The 18,626-nt window shown below is 43.8% G+C and overlaps 1 protein-coding gene across 20 annotated transcripts in view; it reads left to right on the top strand.

The window, feature by feature from the left end:
* Positions 1-18,626, top strand: part of ANK3 (ankyrin 3) — a 287,099-nt gene that overhangs the window by 202,665 nt on the left and 65,808 nt on the right. For 13 of the 20 annotated variants that reach the window (XM_077183367.1, XM_077183364.1, XM_077183365.1 and 10 more), the window contains exons 19-25: positions 674-772; positions 869-967; positions 1,283-1,378; positions 4,423-4,495; positions 4,688-4,750; positions 12,592-12,715; positions 15,631-15,733. In XM_077183367.1, the coding sequence (XP_077039482.1) occupies positions 674-772; positions 869-967; positions 1,283-1,378; positions 4,423-4,495; positions 4,688-4,750; positions 12,592-12,715; positions 15,631-15,733 (657 nt within the window). Of the gene's footprint in view, positions 1-673; positions 773-868; positions 968-1,282; positions 1,379-4,422; positions 4,496-4,687; positions 4,751-12,591; positions 12,716-14,470; positions 14,483-15,630; positions 15,734-18,626 lie in introns of all 20 variants that reach the window. The other 7 variants (XM_077183369.1, XM_077183377.1, XM_077183368.1 and 4 more) reach the window with 5 other exon arrangements.

Below are 18,626 nucleotides of genomic sequence, written 5' to 3'. Positions count from 1 at the left end.
TATCTGTGAGATGAGGTCCATGTGTTCAGTTCATGATGATGTTTAAGCTACTGCTCCAGTTCTTACCACTGCGGGTTATTGTTCTGTGCAGGAAAAGTTCCTTGTAGTCATTTGGCATCTGATCCAATGTTCACATAAGTCAGCAGAAAGTTTCATTCTGCTGATGCCAATGGAATTTCAGTTCAGTGCTGTTTCTGGCACTGATTAACTCATCCTGGTTGTCAAAGTTAGTAGTTTCTTTAGATGGCAAAGGGTATATCATTAACTGGAAATGATTGGCACACACAAATTTAAAGTAACTGTCACAGCTACCATCTCCTAGCCTATGTTAATACAACTGAAATTAGGTAGCCTTGTGTGAACTTCTCCATAGTCCAAGGGAAATGGTCAGCAACCTGCAACACCACCTAGAGACACACACACGTCTATGGGCTCAGATGGGATCCACCTGCAGGCACTGAGGGAGCTGGTGGAAGCACCCACTGAGCACTTTGGGTGGCTTTCATAAGAAGTGTGGTTTTTCCCAAGGCTGGAGGATTTTTCACATAGTCCAAAGAACTAAAGCTTAATGGGATTTTTCCTGTTTCATACCTGTTTGCTTTTTTTAATTTTTTTTTTAAGTCAGGGCACGTGTGTGATATCCCCCTCTACTAACTGCTGCTGTTCATTCTAGATGGGATACACTCCTTTGCACGTTGGCTGCCACTACGGAAACATAAAAATCGTCAACTTCCTTCTGCAGCATTCTGCAAAAGTCAATGCCAAAACGAAGGTGAGTGTCCCAGCTGTCCCCTGGGGGGGCTGCCCTGCTGTGTGTGTGTGCTGTGCCCACCTCAGGGTTGCTTCTTTTCTCTCCTGGTGCCTGCAGAACGGGTACACACCGCTGCACCAGGCGGCGCAGCAGGGGCACACCCACATCATCAATGTCCTGCTCCAGCACGGCGCCGCGCCCAACGAGCTCACTGTGGTAAGTGCTGGCCTGGAAAATGGGCCTGGTGGGACAGGAAAAGAGCAGAGGAAGCCTGTTTCCATCACCACCACATCCTCTGCACCATCATCTCTCCCAGAGAGATTTGATGAGAGAGAGAACGACAAACATCTGAAAACCTCCTCATTTTCGTCCCATTTCATCCCACTTATATATCCTACTACCCGATATTTATTTCCATCAGAAAACATAAACAATTTTTATTTTATTTTACATTCTTCTGTAATTAACCAGCAGTTCCTACATTTCCCCTTGCTAATGTTCAACTTGTGTTACGAATGTTTCAATTGCTAGAATGGAAACACTGCCCTGGCCATTGCTAAGCGACTTGGCTACATTTCAGTTGTTGACACGCTGAAGGTGGTGACAGAGGAGACCATGACTACAATTGTAAGTACTGCTGACTTCAGTACGGAATGGAAGAATTTTTCCAAAGCCAGAGTATGACTATAACTAAACTTTGTGTAGTTAATGACTACCAAAATTCCTGTCACCTATTTCTTTTTAGCAGTATAAAGTCGATATTAAGTGCAACATGAGTTGTCTATTTTTAAGGTAGTAGACACTGTGAGGATGTACCAACTGACCAGAAAAAGGACTGGTCACAACTGCAAAGTTTCTCCACAAAATGTTTGTCCACACGTCCTGTTGTTTAGGGAACAATTTTGCTGCTGAAAAGATGTTCCTACAGGCTTGTGTAAACAGAAGCTGCTTGAGAGCATTTCCCAACCATCTGATGCTTAATGGCTTGAATTTGACCTAAGAGGACCCATTCCAGTATTTTAAAAAATGGTTGGAATTTACTTGAAAGCTCCTCATTGTGTGGTTTCTGGCCCCTTCCATGGGATGGTGAAAGGCTGTGTTCTGCAAGCAGCCACAGCCAGCCCCTGCAACCCCAAATCCCCATTCCCTGATGTGGATGAGAATTCCAGCTTGTGTGTCCTGCCTCTCAGAGAGCATTAGCCAGGAGGCACTGAAGGGACTAGCAGTCATCAAACATTACCTGCTGTCAGAAACATTCACAGAATGCAGAATATTTCTCAGAAGGATCTTTTGTTCACTAATGTTTTGCCAAATTGCTCTCTGAAGTTTTCTGAGGCAAGGCACCTCCGTGCATTATCATAGTAATAAAGCCCGAATTGGGTCTGAAGAACATAAATTCAGAATATTGGCTTTCAGCAACTATTTTTCTTTTTCTGATTAAAAAGATAAAATGCACATGTATGTGTTTTTAGACATACCAGGGGTGGAAAACAGTTACTGTGTGTGTGTTCCATGTTTTGTCATTGCCCCTTTGTGTGGTCTCTGTGCAAGCAGGTGGTTGCAATATGATGAGCTTTTGGGATGACAGGCAGATTTTAGTTCTGTTACTGCATGCACCTTTTCTTCCTATGACTTTTCTGGCTGTGGTTTCAGTAGTTTACAGAAAATCCACCACACAAACGATAAATTTCAGAACAATAAGATATAGTCGAATATGCTAGAAAGTAATGCTGATTTTTTTTTTCTTACACATTTTCTCTATGTTTTCTCATTAATAAATTTCTCTTTAGAAAGATTACAAAACATTTTGCCACACAGAGAAATTTGATGGAGAGTTTTTCTGTGATAGCAAAACTTGAATGACTACCTACTATTCAGTTAGGTAGCTGCAGGAAAACCACATATTCATGCTAAAAACTCTCAATATCACAAGGCTGTTCTGAGCTTTTCAAACCAAGATGCTGGGAATGTTTGTCCTGCATAAAGTAACTGACCATTTATCTTCTGTAGATGAAGAGTAGAGAGATGGTGGGTCAGGCTCTGAATGGTGCTGGAGGAAATGTTAGATGCTGCAAGACCTATACCACCTCAAATACCTACTCTCAAGAAAAGCCCAGAAATAACTTCCATTAAAATCAGAATATGCTGCATATCAGTGTGTAATTTTGGGATCTTGGAAGTCTAGATGTGAAATCTAATTTACAATTGTGGGTTTTAAAAACTCAGTTTGACTGCTGAGACTTACATTTTGAGGCTTGTGGCTACACAACTCCCAAAGCTAAATTTAAAGGCATCAGGGATTAACATAGCTAATTTTACTATCATTTATACTCAAACACCAATTAAAAAAAAATTGAATCCAGTAGGATCTGGAAAAAAGTCCAGTGATTTTGCTGGTTTAACAATGTTTTAAAAAGCTTTGAAAGTAATTCCCACAAAATGAATTGCATGAGGATTTTCTGTAGGTTTTGTAATGTTTGAGCATGGAGGAACTCTTCTGCCTATATCAAGTGATGGTAGTAGCCTAAGAAACATGAAATGCCAAGTGAGTACTCATAATGCCTGAGAAAAATGGAAATCTTTTAAAATAAGTGAAAATGGAAAGGCTATTTTGCCATCCTGAACTTCTTAATGATTTTTTATTTGCATATGAAGCATGAGAAGTAATGGTGGTTAAAAAAATACAATCTAAAATCCCCATAAAGATGGGAGTGGGTTTTTGCTTGAAGTTAGGTTTGGTGGGGTTTTTTTGTTGTTTTTTTGCTGGTTTTGTTTGTTTGTTTGTTTGTTTGCTTTTTTGGTTTTTTTTTTTTTTTGTGTGTGTGTGTGGCTTTTTTTGCGGTTTAGTTTTGTTTTGGTTGGTTTTGTTTTTAATTCCACTGCACTCCTTGAAAGCTATCTCTGCAGAAGTTCTGGTCTGACCCAGACCTCTACCAGTGGTTGTTGTGCTGGAAAAGTAAAAAGTACATGTGCATGTCATTCTCAGGATACAGGTTTTCTAGGAACAGATTTCAGGTGCATTCAGAACTTTTTTTTTTCTGCTTTTGTTTTTCTTTATATTGGTCTTTGAATCTGAATCAATATAAACATAGGGATAAAAACCATGCAACCGCTTCTGAGTGTCTTTCATGCACAAAGCCCTTCAGGGGTATCATTTAGCCTGCATGTGGTTACAATTGTTCTTATTTGTGGGAAAAACACACAATTCATGCTGAGGCACCTCTGAAAAAAATTCACATAGGTTCAGCTGCTCCCAAATTGCAGAATTCCTCTGATGTCAAAGGAGAAATATTTCCCTCAGAAGATTGGTTTTATTAGAGATGATATATTCCTTGCTCAAACTAGAGTTCTTATTAAGCCCCTAAAATGAAGTTAATTTCAGTATATGTGATTCTTCTTTTGATATCATCATCTAAGCTTTCTGCTCGTGCTTTTTCTGATATGACAATATGAACATAGTTTAAAAAAACAAATACAATATTGCCTATTTCTGTAGTTTTTTTAATTTATAGTTGAATGCATCTTTAAAATAGGAAGTGAATAAGAAGCTAAAAATTCTGTTGGTTTTCTAACTTAGATAAAAACCTTATCTTGCATTTAATTTTAAAGATAAATAGAATTTTGAGAAAAATTATGTCTGCATTCTAAAATTACTTTTTTTTCTATTACAGACTGTTACAGAAAAGCACAAAATGAATGTACCAGAAACCATGAATGAAGTTCTTGATATGTCTGATGATGAAGGTATTAAAAATTTTAGATTTTTTTTTCACTCTTTGTGGTTGTAAGAAATGTCTGTTTAAAAAACCCAAGACTAACACACATTATTAGTTGGATATGGTCATTGCACATCTGTTATTGTTGTACATTGATTTTTGTTGACACATCAATAGTATGTGCTTTTCTTTAATTGTTTTGTTTATTTAAATCATGCAGTGCGTAAAGCCAATGCCCCTGAAATACTCAGTGATGCTGAATATTTGTCTGATGTTGAAGAAGGTATTTGTGCATTTTTATATTGCACTGATATTTAACTTAATCCTCTTCCTTTTAGTTCATCTGTCTGAAAACTAATCCTTTCGGATAATTTTCTTATTATCCCACTAACAATAACTTCAGCTTTACAATTAAGAGTGCTTTCAAAAATTCTTTGAGCTATTGCTGATAATCCTCTAACTTTTTTTCTGAATTTCTTATGATTTTTTGATCAAATTACCTTCACTTTCCTGGAATAATCATTTTGCTGCTGCTTCTATAAAGTCAATGAATGTTTTATTGTTTGAACTGAAAAATTATATACTGGATAAGAGGGTAAGATATCAAAACATTTTGGAAGAAATGGTTGATAGTCAAAGTCAATGGCAGAAAGAAAAAAGTTCTTGGTTTTTTTTAAGCAAATGACTGTGTTCAGTTTTCTTGTTTTTCTTTAGTCAATCTCTCTTTCCTCATCCCTATTGATGTATTTACTTCTAATTTTCATAGCATTCAAGCAGCAAGGTGTAAAAGATATTTCAGTTCTTTGTGTGCAGCTCTTGTTTAATTCATGCATTGAGGCTGTTGGTTTGTTCCCCATCTGTCATTGTGCAGTTCCAAAAGGATCATGTTCTTACCATACATACATGTTTCCCAAATAGCTCTCCTGGGCCATTGTCCTGCTCAAAACACTGCATTGTTTCAGCTGACAGGAACACCGATGCATAACAGTGAGTGAGCAGGGCAGGAGCTTGGTTCTGTCCCTCTGCACAGAGAGGTACAGACCAGAAACATCCTGTGGGGAGCCTGGGTGCTGGAGTTAAAAATGTCAATTGTAACCTATGGGATCCTTTTGAAAGCCAAATCTGTGGAGGCTTTTTCTCATCACTAACTCTCAGTAGAACAACAACAATTAGGAATGCAGGTAGTACAATTGGTTCCTTGCATGTTGCAGACTGTGTTCTGCATCCATGTTGTTGCCAGGGGAGCTGAGAGAGTCATTTCTACATAAACAGTCCTGCTCTGCATCCTTGTGTCTAAACTGGAGAGGGAGAGTTGATGGATGGACAGCTCTGTGGCTGAGGAATTGGCTGGATGGGGCACTCAAGAGTTGTGCTCTAAGACTCAGTGTCCAAGGGAGACCAGTGATTTGTGCCATTCCTCAGGGCCTGGTGTTGGAACTGGTGCCATTTCACAGTTTTGTTGGCAGTGTGGACAGTGGGATCAGTGCACCCTCTGCAGGTTTGCTCTGTGGTGTGGATGACATGCTGGAGGGAAGGGATGCCACCCAGAGGGACCTGGACAGGCTGGAGAGGTGGGACTGTGTGAAACTCATGATGCTCAGCAAGGCCAAGTGCAAGGTCCTGCACCCAGATTGGGGCAATCCCAAGCATAAATACAGGCTGGGTGTATGGAGAATGGATTGGGAACAGCCCTGAGGAGAAGAACTTGAGGTGTTGGGCATTTATATACAGAAGCTCAACATGACCTGGCAATGTGCACCTGCAACCCAGAAATGTCCAGCCGTGTCCTGGGCTGCATCCAAAGCACCATGGGCAGCTCTCAGCAGACCCCACCTGGAGTGCTGCATCCAGCTCTGGGTTCCCAACGTGAGAAGGACATGGAGCTGCTGGGGCAAGTCCAGAAAAGGCCACAAAGATTATCAGAGGGCTGGAGCACCTCTCCTGTGAAGCCAGGCTGAGCGACTTGGGGTTGTTCATCCTGGAGAAGGTTCCAGGGAGACCTTAGAGCACCTTCCAGTACCTATATGGGACCTATAGGGAAGTTTGAGAGGGACTTTCTACAAGGGCATGTTCTGACAGGACAAGGGGAGTGGATTTAAGGTGAAAGAGGGTAGGTTTATATTCAAACTTAGGAAGAAATTCTTCACTTTGAGGATGGTGAGGAGCTATTACAGGTTTCCCAGTGAGGATGTGGGTGTTCCATCCCTGAAAGTGTTCAAGGCCAGGCTGGATGTGGTTTTGAGCAACCTGGTCTAGTGGAAGGTGTCCCTGCCCATGGCAGCAGAGTTGGAGCAAGATGATTTTAAGGTTCCTTACAACCCAGGCCATTCTGTGATGCTGAGATGACAGGGTCTTTTTCAAACCCAGGCTGAAAGGGAGCTCAGAAATCAGATAATAGGGTTTTGCAAGGCTTGTGATGAATTGCAGGCTTTGAGGTGATAACCACTGGCCTGTGTCTCTTCCCTGACTTGCAGATCTGTAAAAACAACTCGGTGACGCCCATCACTCAGTGTTAGTGGGGTATTTATGTACAGAGCATCCACTCACACCAGTCGAAACAAATCTGTTCAAGATGGTAAGGCACTCTGACAAATCTCTGAGCCAGGGAGCTGATTTCCAAGTGGGAGAAAGGCACAAATTTAGCAAACAAATCCAAGCTCTCGCTGGCTTGGCTGGTGTTCATATCATCAGCCAAAACTCTTCAGTGAGACAGACTTGTTGAATGGCTTCTCAATGAGCCACAACCCTCAAGGTTTCTCTCATAAGAGAAATTGAAGACTTGGAAAGTAGAGACTCAGAGCTCAGGGACAAATGTCAGGAAACCATTTCCTTGTGTTTTATGTCTTGCTGTGCCCACTAAATAAGTATTTACATGGGAATTGTGTAATTTCTCTTCCCTGCTGAGGACAGTTTGGTTTGGAGTCAAACTGGTTGAGAAGAGATTTTTTTTTAATTCTTTTTCCTAGACTGTTCTGGCAAGTCTGCCCAAGTGAGGTTAAGTGTTGGGAAACTGCTACACCGCAAAAAAAAAAAGTGTTTTTTGAAAGATGTGAACATGATTTTGTGGGGAAAATAAATGAGGGCTCACCTTCATACACAGCAGAGTTTGTAGAAGAGCAATTCAATGCATGCTGAGCGTGTGCTGTGCTTTTATTTTTGAAGAGACTGCAAATCTTACAAATGTAAACCTGAGAGTGGGAGAACCAGGACTTTCCTCTCACCATCTCCAGCTGTGAGCTGGCTCCCCGTGCAGCTGGGAGTCCCAGCCCTGTGCCCATGCCACGGGGCTGGTGGGGAGCAGCACTCAACCGTGGTAAAGCTCCACTCCAGTTGTCTGCAGGAGGAGGCCTGGAAGGAATCCCCTCCTCTGCAGCTGTGCTCATCCTCTCAGCATCCCTCTGGGCAGCTGCAGGAGCTTTAGGCTGGTGCAGGGAGCTGGAGCCCTGCTGTGCCTGCCACAACCCTGCCATGGGCCCTGTCACTGCAGCCCTCCCTGAAGCTGCTGCTGCTGTCCCAGAGGGGAAGGGACAGCAAGCAATGGGAGCTGATACCAAGAGGAGAGAGACTGTGAGCAGTGAATGGCAAAAAGAGAAAATTCAATCCATAAACCCAATCAGGTGTGGAGAGTTTAGACATTATCAAAAACCAGTTATTCTTGAACTTTGAATTTATTTATTTTTTCATTTGGCCTTCAGGAGATAACAAACTTTTGGGTGTAAACCAGGACACAGTTTTAAACCCATTTAATGGAGATGCCTGCCTCAGTAAGAATAAATATCATGCTAATCAATCCCTGGAAGATTAGACAGATGTCCTAACAGAACATGAATGCACACTGCCTGATCCCTGAGTAGATGTTAAGATACAGCAGTGTGAGTGCATTTAAGACAGGTCAGAACACCGCCATGCATGAAAAATCTGTTACTGGTCATTTTGGGAGGGGTTGTTTTATTATATAAGCTCAGTTTTTAGAATTTCTTTGGCTCCATAAAATTTCACAGGTTCATAAAAGTTTCAGTGGTTTGGTACTGGCTGTTCTCCATACTTTGTGAAACCAAAACCTTGGCTACAACTTGAAACATCCTCCTTTTCCCTGTGGCTCTCCCTCTTCTGCCATCAAGACAGCTCTGGATAGGCTGTGATGAAGGAGTGGCAAAATCCTCAGGTATCTTTAGCAGAGCCAAATGACAAATGCTCATCTGGATCCCAGCCTATGATTAAATTTTGTCTGGGACTTTTCCCAAGCCACATGATGCCTTCTCTCCTGCTGCCAGAGAGCCTGTATTTCTCACTGGCCTCTAAAAAGAACACCTTCCCTGTGCTCCTGCAGTTCCCAGCTGCAGTTCCCATGCTGGGGGACCAGAAAAACAGGGAAAACTTGGGATGAGAAAGATGATAAGAAATAAGAAAAATATTATTGGGGGAAAAGACTAAAAACAGTAGAACCTTCTATCCCAGAAAATAAAACCAAACAAATTGAGTGAGGGATAGGCTGGAATATAAAATGGGTGGCAAAGTGAGTGGCAGTGCTTGCTGGTCTCCAGAAGTCTAAAAAGATGTGGCATCAGTGAAACCACAAGAGGCAGATCCAGCTTGAAAGGGCTGCTTCTCCCGCAGGAGGTAGTTGACTTTTATGACTCCTCGCAGGGGTCCTTGGTGTGGGGAGCATAAAACATCTACACTAGTTCAAAGTGTAACTGGAAGAATTTAAAAAGGAAAAAAAACAAAAAACCAACCATAAACGCGTTCATGACTATATGAACCTCTTTCAGGTTTAGAAAACATGTGCTCAAGTCAGTGCCCGCTAGAAAAATGTCTTGGAGTACTTCTGCTGGTTGGTCCATGTTCCCATACTCTGCTGTGGAATGTGGCTGCTGTCTGAGACAGGGTGCACTAGAGCTGATGGGCCCTTGCTTTGACCCATTGCTGCTGTTTTTCCCTGGACTTTGAGCTGTTTACTTGTGATAGCTGTGTTTAACCATTAGCAGGGACATCACCTTTCTTCAACTTGTAGCCTGTTGGAAAGGGAAGGATGACAAAGGCAGCAAAGCAGTGCGGTATCTGTTGGTGTTTTTTCATCGGTGCCTCATTGTTGGGCATTTCTCTATTGTTTGTGTTCGGAGTTTTGTCTTCACTCTTCCCTGGGACCTTCTCCGCAGGAATTCCGTGTGCTGAGAGCAAACACGGTGCTCAGTGTTACCTGGAGCGTAGAGGATTAGGCTGCAGCACCTAATTAAACAGAATGGGATTGCTGAAACGTGCACCACCCATTCTGCCCCAGCCTCCCACGATCACAAAACAATGTGTGGAATTCTTTGAAATTACCACTCCTAGATGCAGTTTTTCCTTTGATGAGAGCATTTCATCAGAGTAATCCTGCCCCGGCTGGATTAGCTGCAGAGCAGGATAACATCTGATGTATTTTACAGCTCGACTGAATGGGGGGTTCGTTCTCATTGTCTTTGACAAACGATGCCCTTAAAGAAAACGCCTCCTCTGCTCCTTACGGTGGCATAGCGCTTTTCTTCAGGTATTGCAAGGGCAGAAGTTTCCAAATTTAGTGGCTCTGTTGGTAGTTGCTGAAAGTCACCCGGACCTCTCGCTTCTTCGCCTCCCAGGCTTCGGTCCTGTTTCCTCTCTGTCCAGCAGCCCCTCACACCGAGGGCGGGGGATGTGCCGAGGCTGGGCTCCCCCAGCCCCCCGGGCTGTGCTGAGGGTGGGGTCCCCCAGGCTCCCTCAGCCCCGGGGTGCGCCCAGGCCGGGCTCCCTCCCCCGGCCCCGGGGTGCGCCCAGGCCGGGCTCCTTCCCCCGGCCCCGGGGTGCGCCCAGGCCGGGCTCCTTCCCCCGGCCCCGGGGTGCGCCCAGGCCGGGCTCCCTCCCCCGGCCCCGGGGTGCGCCCAGGCCGGGCTCCCCCCCCCACAGCCCCGGGGTCCCCCAGGCTCCCCCGGCCCCGGGGTGCGCCCAGGCCGGGCTCCTTCCCCCGGCCCCGGGGTGCGCCCAGGCCGGGCTCCTTCCCCCGGCCCCGGGGTGCGCCCAGGCCGGGCTCCCTCCCCCGGCCCCGGGGTGCGCCCAGGCCGGGCTCCCTCCCTCAGCCCCGGGGTGCGCCCAGGCCGAGCTCCCTCCCTCAGCCCCGAGGTGCGCCCAGGCCGGGCTCCCCCCACCAGCCCCGGCCGGGAGGGAGGGCGGGCAGAGGCAGCGCCTTCCCCGCAGCCCCGCGCTCCCCGCGCAGCCCCGGCATCAGGTTACAGAAAAACTACACCCTCGCAGCACCCCTATTTACATACAAATAACTGGAGTGCCTGCATTTATGTCACCATTCAAGAGGCTTGCCAAGGGAGGCTGTAATCCAATCAGCAGAAGCTTTAAAGGGATGTCTGCAGAGTGATTAAAAAGGGATTTTTTTTTTTTTAAACTTAGTACTTTTCGTTTTGTTTCATATTTGCAAAGAACTTTAATCTGAGTTGAGAGGACAAAGATGCACATGTCCTAAAATACATACGAAGAGATCAAGATGTTAAGAAGATCTCAGTTGTTGTGTGGAAAGCGAATATGACCCACAGGGATTAGTTTGCTTGTGCTGGTTTGGAGATTAAGTCTAAATCACTGCTTAAGGACTAATAGGACTAATAGGAATTCTTGGAAACACCAGGGGAAAAAAATCTTATAGACCAGGCTGGTGAAAATGGCTTTCCAAAACAGTAAGACTTTTTAAAGTTTCGCTTGATGTATCATGTTTCTGTTTCGGGTTTTTGAATGCTTTACGGTGTATTGTGGACATTTTAGCTTTTTAACTGCTGCTTAAAATGCTGGTTGTCGCTGGGCTGGAGGAGAAAGTTGGTCTGTTTGTTTGCCGTTTGCGAAGCAGTAGCTGAAGGGGTATTTTTAGACTTGATTGTTAGTTTAAAACCGGAGCTCGCCTGTGGTTTCCTGAGTTTAGTGAATGGAAACTAGTCTAAACTCCTTGAATGAAAGCGGGAAACGTGAGTCTGGGCTCGGGAGTCACTCACCTTCGGGATCGCGCTGTTTGTTAAACTTCTCCGTTGTGCAATTTGAACGTAACACACCTAGAACGCGTTCACAACAAAGGGGCAGAGTGAATATCGGCAAGCCGTGAGTTTGCGGGAGCTCTCTGCTCCGTGCTGTTGTGGGAACGGGGCGGGGGGGACCCGAGCACCGCAAAAGGCATATTTTGGACGTGCTCTGTCAATGCAGGAATGTAGGTTTGCATGATGTAATGGCATGCAAATGCTCCCCGCCGGGCAGCTGCTCCGTTAACCCTTTGTGGCGCCTGCCCGCCTCTCCCTACATCGAGCTTTCCTTCCTCTTGGGGGTTGTTTTGGATAAACCAGCTCAGGATCTCTTTCCGTGCGGATGGCCGTGTCCCACGTGTCCCGGCCGTGCCCGGGGTCCCGGCGGGCCCGGCTTTGTCCCCGCCGCGGGGATGGGGACGGGGCAGAGCGGGGTCGGGCAGCGCTCACCTTCGCAAACCAGCCTGGCAGCGCGGAGCGCTTCATTTTAAAAAATATAAATTAATTTTAAAAGTCCCGTCTTACATTCCAACTTCCAAAAGGTATTGAGAAATAGCCAAGGTGGAAGGCGGGCCTCTTCCTCCCCTGCTCAGCCTCCATTCAAGCTTGCTGCACTTTTCGGGACTGGTGGCTAACAAGCTGTGTCTCACAGCCGGGGGTTGGTTTGGTTTTGTCGATTGGTTTGTTGTTTTGTTGGGGTTTTTTTCCCCCCTCGCACGGAATGATCCAACTTTGTCGGCTTGGGCTTTTTTCTTTTTTCCATAAGGAAAGCAAAAGTGAGCGCAACGATGCAAAGTACAGAGGAACTCTTTAGCTTGCTGAGACGATTGGGCAAAAGTCATCCCTCGTATAACTTTATTGGGTTTACGTCAAGGTGGAATTTTGCTTCTTTCGTTTGTCCCCCAATAAAATTATTTTCTCAGGCAGACTCAGAGGGTGGATAATTAACATCCAACTTGGAAAGAGCCTTAGGGAAAGTGGGGGTGACTGGATTGATTCCTTATTGGCGAGCAGGGAAGGGCGTTATGACTTAGTAAGCGCACAAACATCTGCCCTACGTGTAGCTCTGATTCCAGCCTGGCTTTTGTCCCGGCAGGTGAGGATGCAATGACAGGCGACACAGACAAGTACCTCGGACCCCAGGATCTGAAAGAGCTGGGAGATGATTCCCTGCCTGCTGAAGGATACATGGGCTTCAGCCTGGGAGCGCGCTCCGCCAGGTACTGTATTTGCTGCTTCTGCCGTTCGTGTGTCACCACAGGAAAGAGTCCTTACAAACCAAGTGTGCTCTTCCACACAGCTCTGGAGTCTGTTTTGAAGTGAACTAGAGGGGGTGTACATCCTTTGAAGCATATGTTCATTGCAGTTTTATTTCATATTCTGTATTCATGTTGGCTTCTTATGGCAATGATACACAAAACTTAGCAATTCACTTTTTCTGGTCTCTGTTCGTGCTCTGAACATCTCCAAGGTACCTCTTTGCTAGCAGTCTGCAGCTGCTCTAGAAACTGATCCTGAGCAGTCAGCAAAGCCTGGTTTCTTTTGGCTACTACTGGTCAGACTGATGCTCACAGTAGAGGGCTCCTTAATGGGTGTGTTTTGCTGAAGAATGTAAATGCCAGAAAAACTGAATGACAGATCATTTTGCTATTTGGTGCTTTTATTTCTTTAAAGGTGGTAGTGAATAATCCAACTGAGAAAGACAACATTAAAAAAAAATGCTCCTCCCTCCTAAAAAAAAGAAAAAAAAAAGGCAATTTTCCCCTTAATTTGTTGGAGGATTTATTTTGACAGGGAATGGATTACATGTTACTAAAAACAGGCCAAAGTTCCTGTAAACCTGATAAAACATGGTAACATAATATTTTGTCTTACTCATGTTAATTTCAATGCACATATTTCCAGATCAACATTTTAGATTTTATTTTTGAATGTTGCTAAAGCCTTCAGTGTGTGTGTTGCTCAAAACAGTTAAAACTGTGTGAGCAGAGATTGCTTCCATAGTTGTGGATTTGCAGTGTAGTTACTGACAGTTGAATTGTACTGAAGCTAATAATTAAACCTCATAAGCTGGAGCCCTGAGGGCTTTTTCCTATGCTGTAGTTTAAAGATCTGTTTTAAAAAGTGAGTTCATTGTCTAACAGCAAATGGCAACTCCCATAAGGTAAAGCTTAGATGTCTACCCTTCAGTCTTGTTTCTTATGGCCACATTAGAAATGCAGGCATGCAGTGGAAATTTGCTCTTTAGTAGTCCCCAGCCATGTTGTGCTTGATTTACAATTTTTAGGGAAGTTAATAAGTATTTATGAGATAATACATTCATGAGAAATGCCAAGATGCTTTAAGTAGTCCATTAGCCAGAAAATCAGCAAATTAGATCTGAAGGGAGAATCTCGTGTCACAGTAAACTGAATTAACAAAGCTGACGTGCTGCTCTGCTTTCCAGTCCGGTGTGAGCAGGGAGATCTCACAGCCCTGCCACTGTGCTCAGGGCACTGGGGATGCAGAGGGAACATCTCTGTGTGCAGAGCCCCACAGTGATTTACCTGACACCTTTCACCCCTCACAGCTCTCTTCTTGCACAGAGTGTGCAGGTGGGAGAGCAGATTGCACAGTCACCATCTGTTAGGGAGATGTGAGGTTCAGCCCCACGTTATCTTTTCTTTGAGAGGAATCTGATATTCCCATGCTTCTGGTTTTAGCAGTGCCATTACTATTTGTTGCTGCCTAGCTCATTTTTTGCGTTGCCCATGTTATGCTCAGAGGAGACAAATACAGTGATTTTTTTTCTGTGAAGTATTTAATTTAGCAAAAAAAAAGTATTCTGTGGATGTATCTTACTGCTGATTCTGAGTGTAACATTAAGAAATGAACACATTAAATATATAAGCCATCCAGCCATAACATCTTGCTTTTCTTGTCTGATTCTTTGCTTTCTATTTCTCCTGTTTCTTTTCCAATGTAAATTGCTTTAGTCCAAAAGTCAGGTAAGAAGGCATGGCATCGTGTTACATCTCTCTCATCTTTCTGCTGCTGCCATTGCTCATCTTCATTTTATTTAGCATTGGAAAGTGACATGCTTTTATTTGGGCAGGGGGTTCAGCCCTAGAGAATATCCCTCTGTTATAACAAATATAACTTAAATTCTTTATGCCCTTTATCATGTAAAAGTCTGCTTAACATATGCCTACAGTGTGTAATTAAGATCCCAGTTCTGCTTCCAGCACAAGAAGAAAACGTGTGCTAAGGGATTAGAGAAATTCAATTAGCAACTACTAAATGCATGAAACACATTGTAGAGTTCTGAGTGTGAAAAGTGTTGCTAGTTCAAAAGTGTAATATGTTGGTGGATGTTGCTTCGTATTAATTCACGTTTTTTACTACTTTATTTTTTGTCACGTAGCAAGCATGTCTAGGCCTGCAGCATGTTTTTAGCACATACCATAATGTACCTTCCAGGGCTAAATGTAAAACACTCCTACGTTGGGTTAATTGCAACACGTTAAGAGTGATCATAGTTATTTCTGAATAGTTTAACGTGCACAAAATAATTCCCAAACATCGGAATCTGTACTTAGTTGTCATTAAGCAAATTTATTTCTCCTTTCATTTCAAACTTATTACCCTTTCCTTTCTAACTATAGGGATAACTACGGTGTTTGTAACAATGTCAGAAGTGGTTCAGCCACTAAGAGAATGGCATGACATAAACCTTGCTCCCAGTTAAACCTGCCTCAGCAACCTGAGCTCTGTGGGCAGGCACTGTGACCTACCCACAGCTCCCCTGGGACCTGCCCTCGTGGGTCGCCTTCAGGATTAGGGCACGGAGATATTTATCCAAGTTCATCTAAATACTTGAATACGCCTCTCTAGATTTATTCTAAAGCCACAACATTACTGCCAAAGCAGTAAGCATCTGCTGAGATTTTGCTTATGCATATTGTAGGGAAGGGAATATTTAACTATAGTCAAATACTTCTTATTCCATTTTCCTCCTTGTATTTATTTCACAGATGATGTATATTTTGCCATTTGATGCTATCCCTGGAAGTTGCATGTATTAATTTTTTTGTTTTTATTTTCTGTTCACCTCATTGTCACCTGCACTTTCTCTGATAAATGGTAAATACAACAGCCTCCGCTCCTTCAGTTCGGATAGGTCCTACACGCTCAACAGGAGCTCCTATGCCCGGGACAGCATGATGATTGAGGAGCTGCTGGTGCCAGCCAAGGACCAGGTATGTGCTGTGTCCCTGCCACAGGGCAGCTGTGCTTCATTTGTGCAGGGCATTGCAGCGTGGGGGCCTCAGCTGCCCTTCCAGAGGCTCTGGCTGCTCTCTTGGCTGCTGAAGAGGGGCAGGAAAGGAGCTGTGAACAAGAGATGGTGGGGTTGCCATTCTCTGGGTTTGATCCTGCAAGGGGCAGGTGATGGGGTCCCAAACCAAAAGAGTCTTTAAGGGACCAATTATGTCTCTGAGTGTTATTGGCTGAGGTCAGTGGGTGCTCCTGTGAGGCTCCTGTGTATCTTCAGAGTGCTTTGATAAGCTGGGAGCAATGAGTTTTACACTGAGCAACCTTTGTACTGCACAGACTGGGAATTACTTTGCCTGCTCTGTCCACATGGAGGGGACTCCAACTGCTGTCCTTGTTTTTTCACTCCTGGGAAGAATTTGGCCTTGTAAAGATTAAGCTAGTATAGACTCTTCAGTTTATATATCTTCCAAACACTTGTGCAATGACTAATGCAACAAAAGCAGCATCTTTTGACCTGATGATAGCGTGGGAAAGTCTTCCCAAAAGCTGGGGATGATTGAGTACAGTATGCTTTGTTTGTGAGTTCCCCAGAATTTTCCTTGGTGGACTTGCTTCAGATTTCCAAATCTAACTGAATTACTCAAAAATTTCTTGGTACACAGAAGTCAAAGACCTGCTAGGAAGCTGGATAAAAATTCACATTAAAATCCTTACTTGGAAAGGACTGGAGTGGAGTGGAACTATTTTTTATGCCCTGGAAGAGCATAAGGTGGATTGTAATGAAACAGAGCTTTTCTGCTGCTGTTTTCACAGAGCATTCATGCACTGGGGGGGTTATTGATCTCAGAGGATATTTTCATGGGGAAAAGAGTTCACAAAACTGGACTAGTACATTTTAAACCTTGATTGTATTAGTCTGTAAATTCTATTGTGGGATAAGCCATCCAGTTTTACTAGAACTTTTATACACAGTTCTGGTAGTATTATGAGAATGGCAGAAATTGGATTCTCTTTAGCAACAGAATGTTTATTATTAGATTGTTACTTTTAAGTGAAATGCTGTAAACCTCCAATAACCTTAATTTGCAACAGCCATCTAAGGAGAGTTTCCAAAGTTTGCATAGCAGTGATTTTTTGGTTTTGTTTGGTTTGAAGTCATAAAGCAAAATCTGCAACTACTGGCACTGGAAATTCTATGTCAGGGCTGAGCACCTAAAGCTGCTTTGACGCCTTCTAATACTAAGACTTCATTAAGCATTCTTGATATGATGTAAATTTCAGAGGAGAGGAAAAGACTCTTCAGTCTGAGAATATATTGCATCATTTTATGATGCTGGCTATGTTTGTGATTCCCATTAAAGTAGATGGCATGGTTTGAGCAGCTAGGGTGCACATAACAAGGCTTAAAACCAGCTCTGTGCTTAACAGCTCTCAAAGAATGTGGTACGGGAAAAAAATATCAGTCCTGTCTTGAGAGGCTGGTAAAGCCATGATTCTGTGCAAAACAAACATGACAGCAACAAACTATGTTCATGAGAAAGGGAGCCCAGCTAAAACTTTCTGCCATGATTTCTCCAAACCTCCATGTCCTGACAGAAATATATCCATCCTCTGGAATTCCTGTGGCTTTCTGCCCAGCCCAGCCCTAGCTTTTGGCTGAAACAGGAGAAGTGCATTTGGGAGATGGAGAATATCCCTGCCCCTCTTTCTCATCCCTCTGCACATTGATGGATTCCTAGATAACTTCTGCTGTGGCAGTAGAAAGCGGGGGGGAAAAAAAGCACCAATTTGTGTTCCACCAATGGGATTCACAGGAACAAAGATCTTTGTGGTTTGAAATCAATATTCTGAAAGTCTGTCTGGGAACTGGGAGGAGTTAAGGCTATTTTGGGAATCACACTGCTCTGAAACAGAGTGATCCATTGCCTGTGTGTGTATGCCATTTCCTCTCCTTTTGTACAGCTCAGACCTGTCTGGAGTTCATGGCAGCAGCAAAGTCAATTATTGGGAATTAATTTTATCCCAAACATCAGTATGTAAAAGAGCAAGGAACATTTGCCAGCCTCTTGGTCTGGTTAAGATAGCAGATCCCATCACCTTTCCCCAGGATCCCTGGTTGACCTGGGAGACTGGGAAGAGTCAAATGAAGAAGATTTGAAACCATTCTTACTGAACCTCACTGCATAACACATGGAGTGTTAGAGAAGAGTTTCTAATAATTCTTTAGAAGTCATGATATTCTCCATTGTTTGCATTTGGTGGTTTATTGCTGACCCTGTTCCCAGGGAACTCTGAATCCAGGCCACACTGTACCTCATCACCTGGCTGGAGCAAAGTTAAAATTTCTGTGTTCTGGCATGTTACCTTGGATGCAGCAACTCAGACTAAATCCAAATGACTTCTCCATGGAATAATTTACATCAACCTCTGAATTTAATCAGCCAAAGGCAGGATGACTCGGGCTGTCCATTAAATAGCAGCTTGCTGAATCACTTCAGTCTGGATAAATTCATCTGGGAGGAAGCATAAATTTTTCTGTTTGCTGAACTTTGATATTACACAGCCTGGATATTCAGTTATGCAACCAGCAGGATCCTTGCCAGCAGAACCCTCAGTATTTTTATACACACATTTGGATCCAAGGCTGCCACACCCTTTAGCAATGCATTTTTAATCTACCTCAGTCCAGGGAGGGAACACTGGGATCTGACCAAACCCAGAATGGATCCTGTGATTTAATGTCACTGACAATGTACTATCTTCTGGACTGCTTATATTGCAGCTTACACAGGAAGATTTTTTTTTTTTTTTTTTGCCTGCATGGAAAATCCAGCACCTCAACAGGCTGAAAAAATGAGATTCACAGATGTGTGCTCT

This window comes from Agelaius phoeniceus, chromosome 9 (genome assembly GCF_051311805.1).
Source record: "Agelaius phoeniceus isolate bAgePho1 chromosome 9, bAgePho1.hap1, whole genome shotgun sequence".
In the NCBI taxonomy this organism is placed as follows: Eukaryota; Metazoa; Chordata; class Aves; order Passeriformes; family Icteridae; genus Agelaius; species Agelaius phoeniceus.
This window is presented reverse-complemented; position numbering and strand designations above follow the sequence as displayed.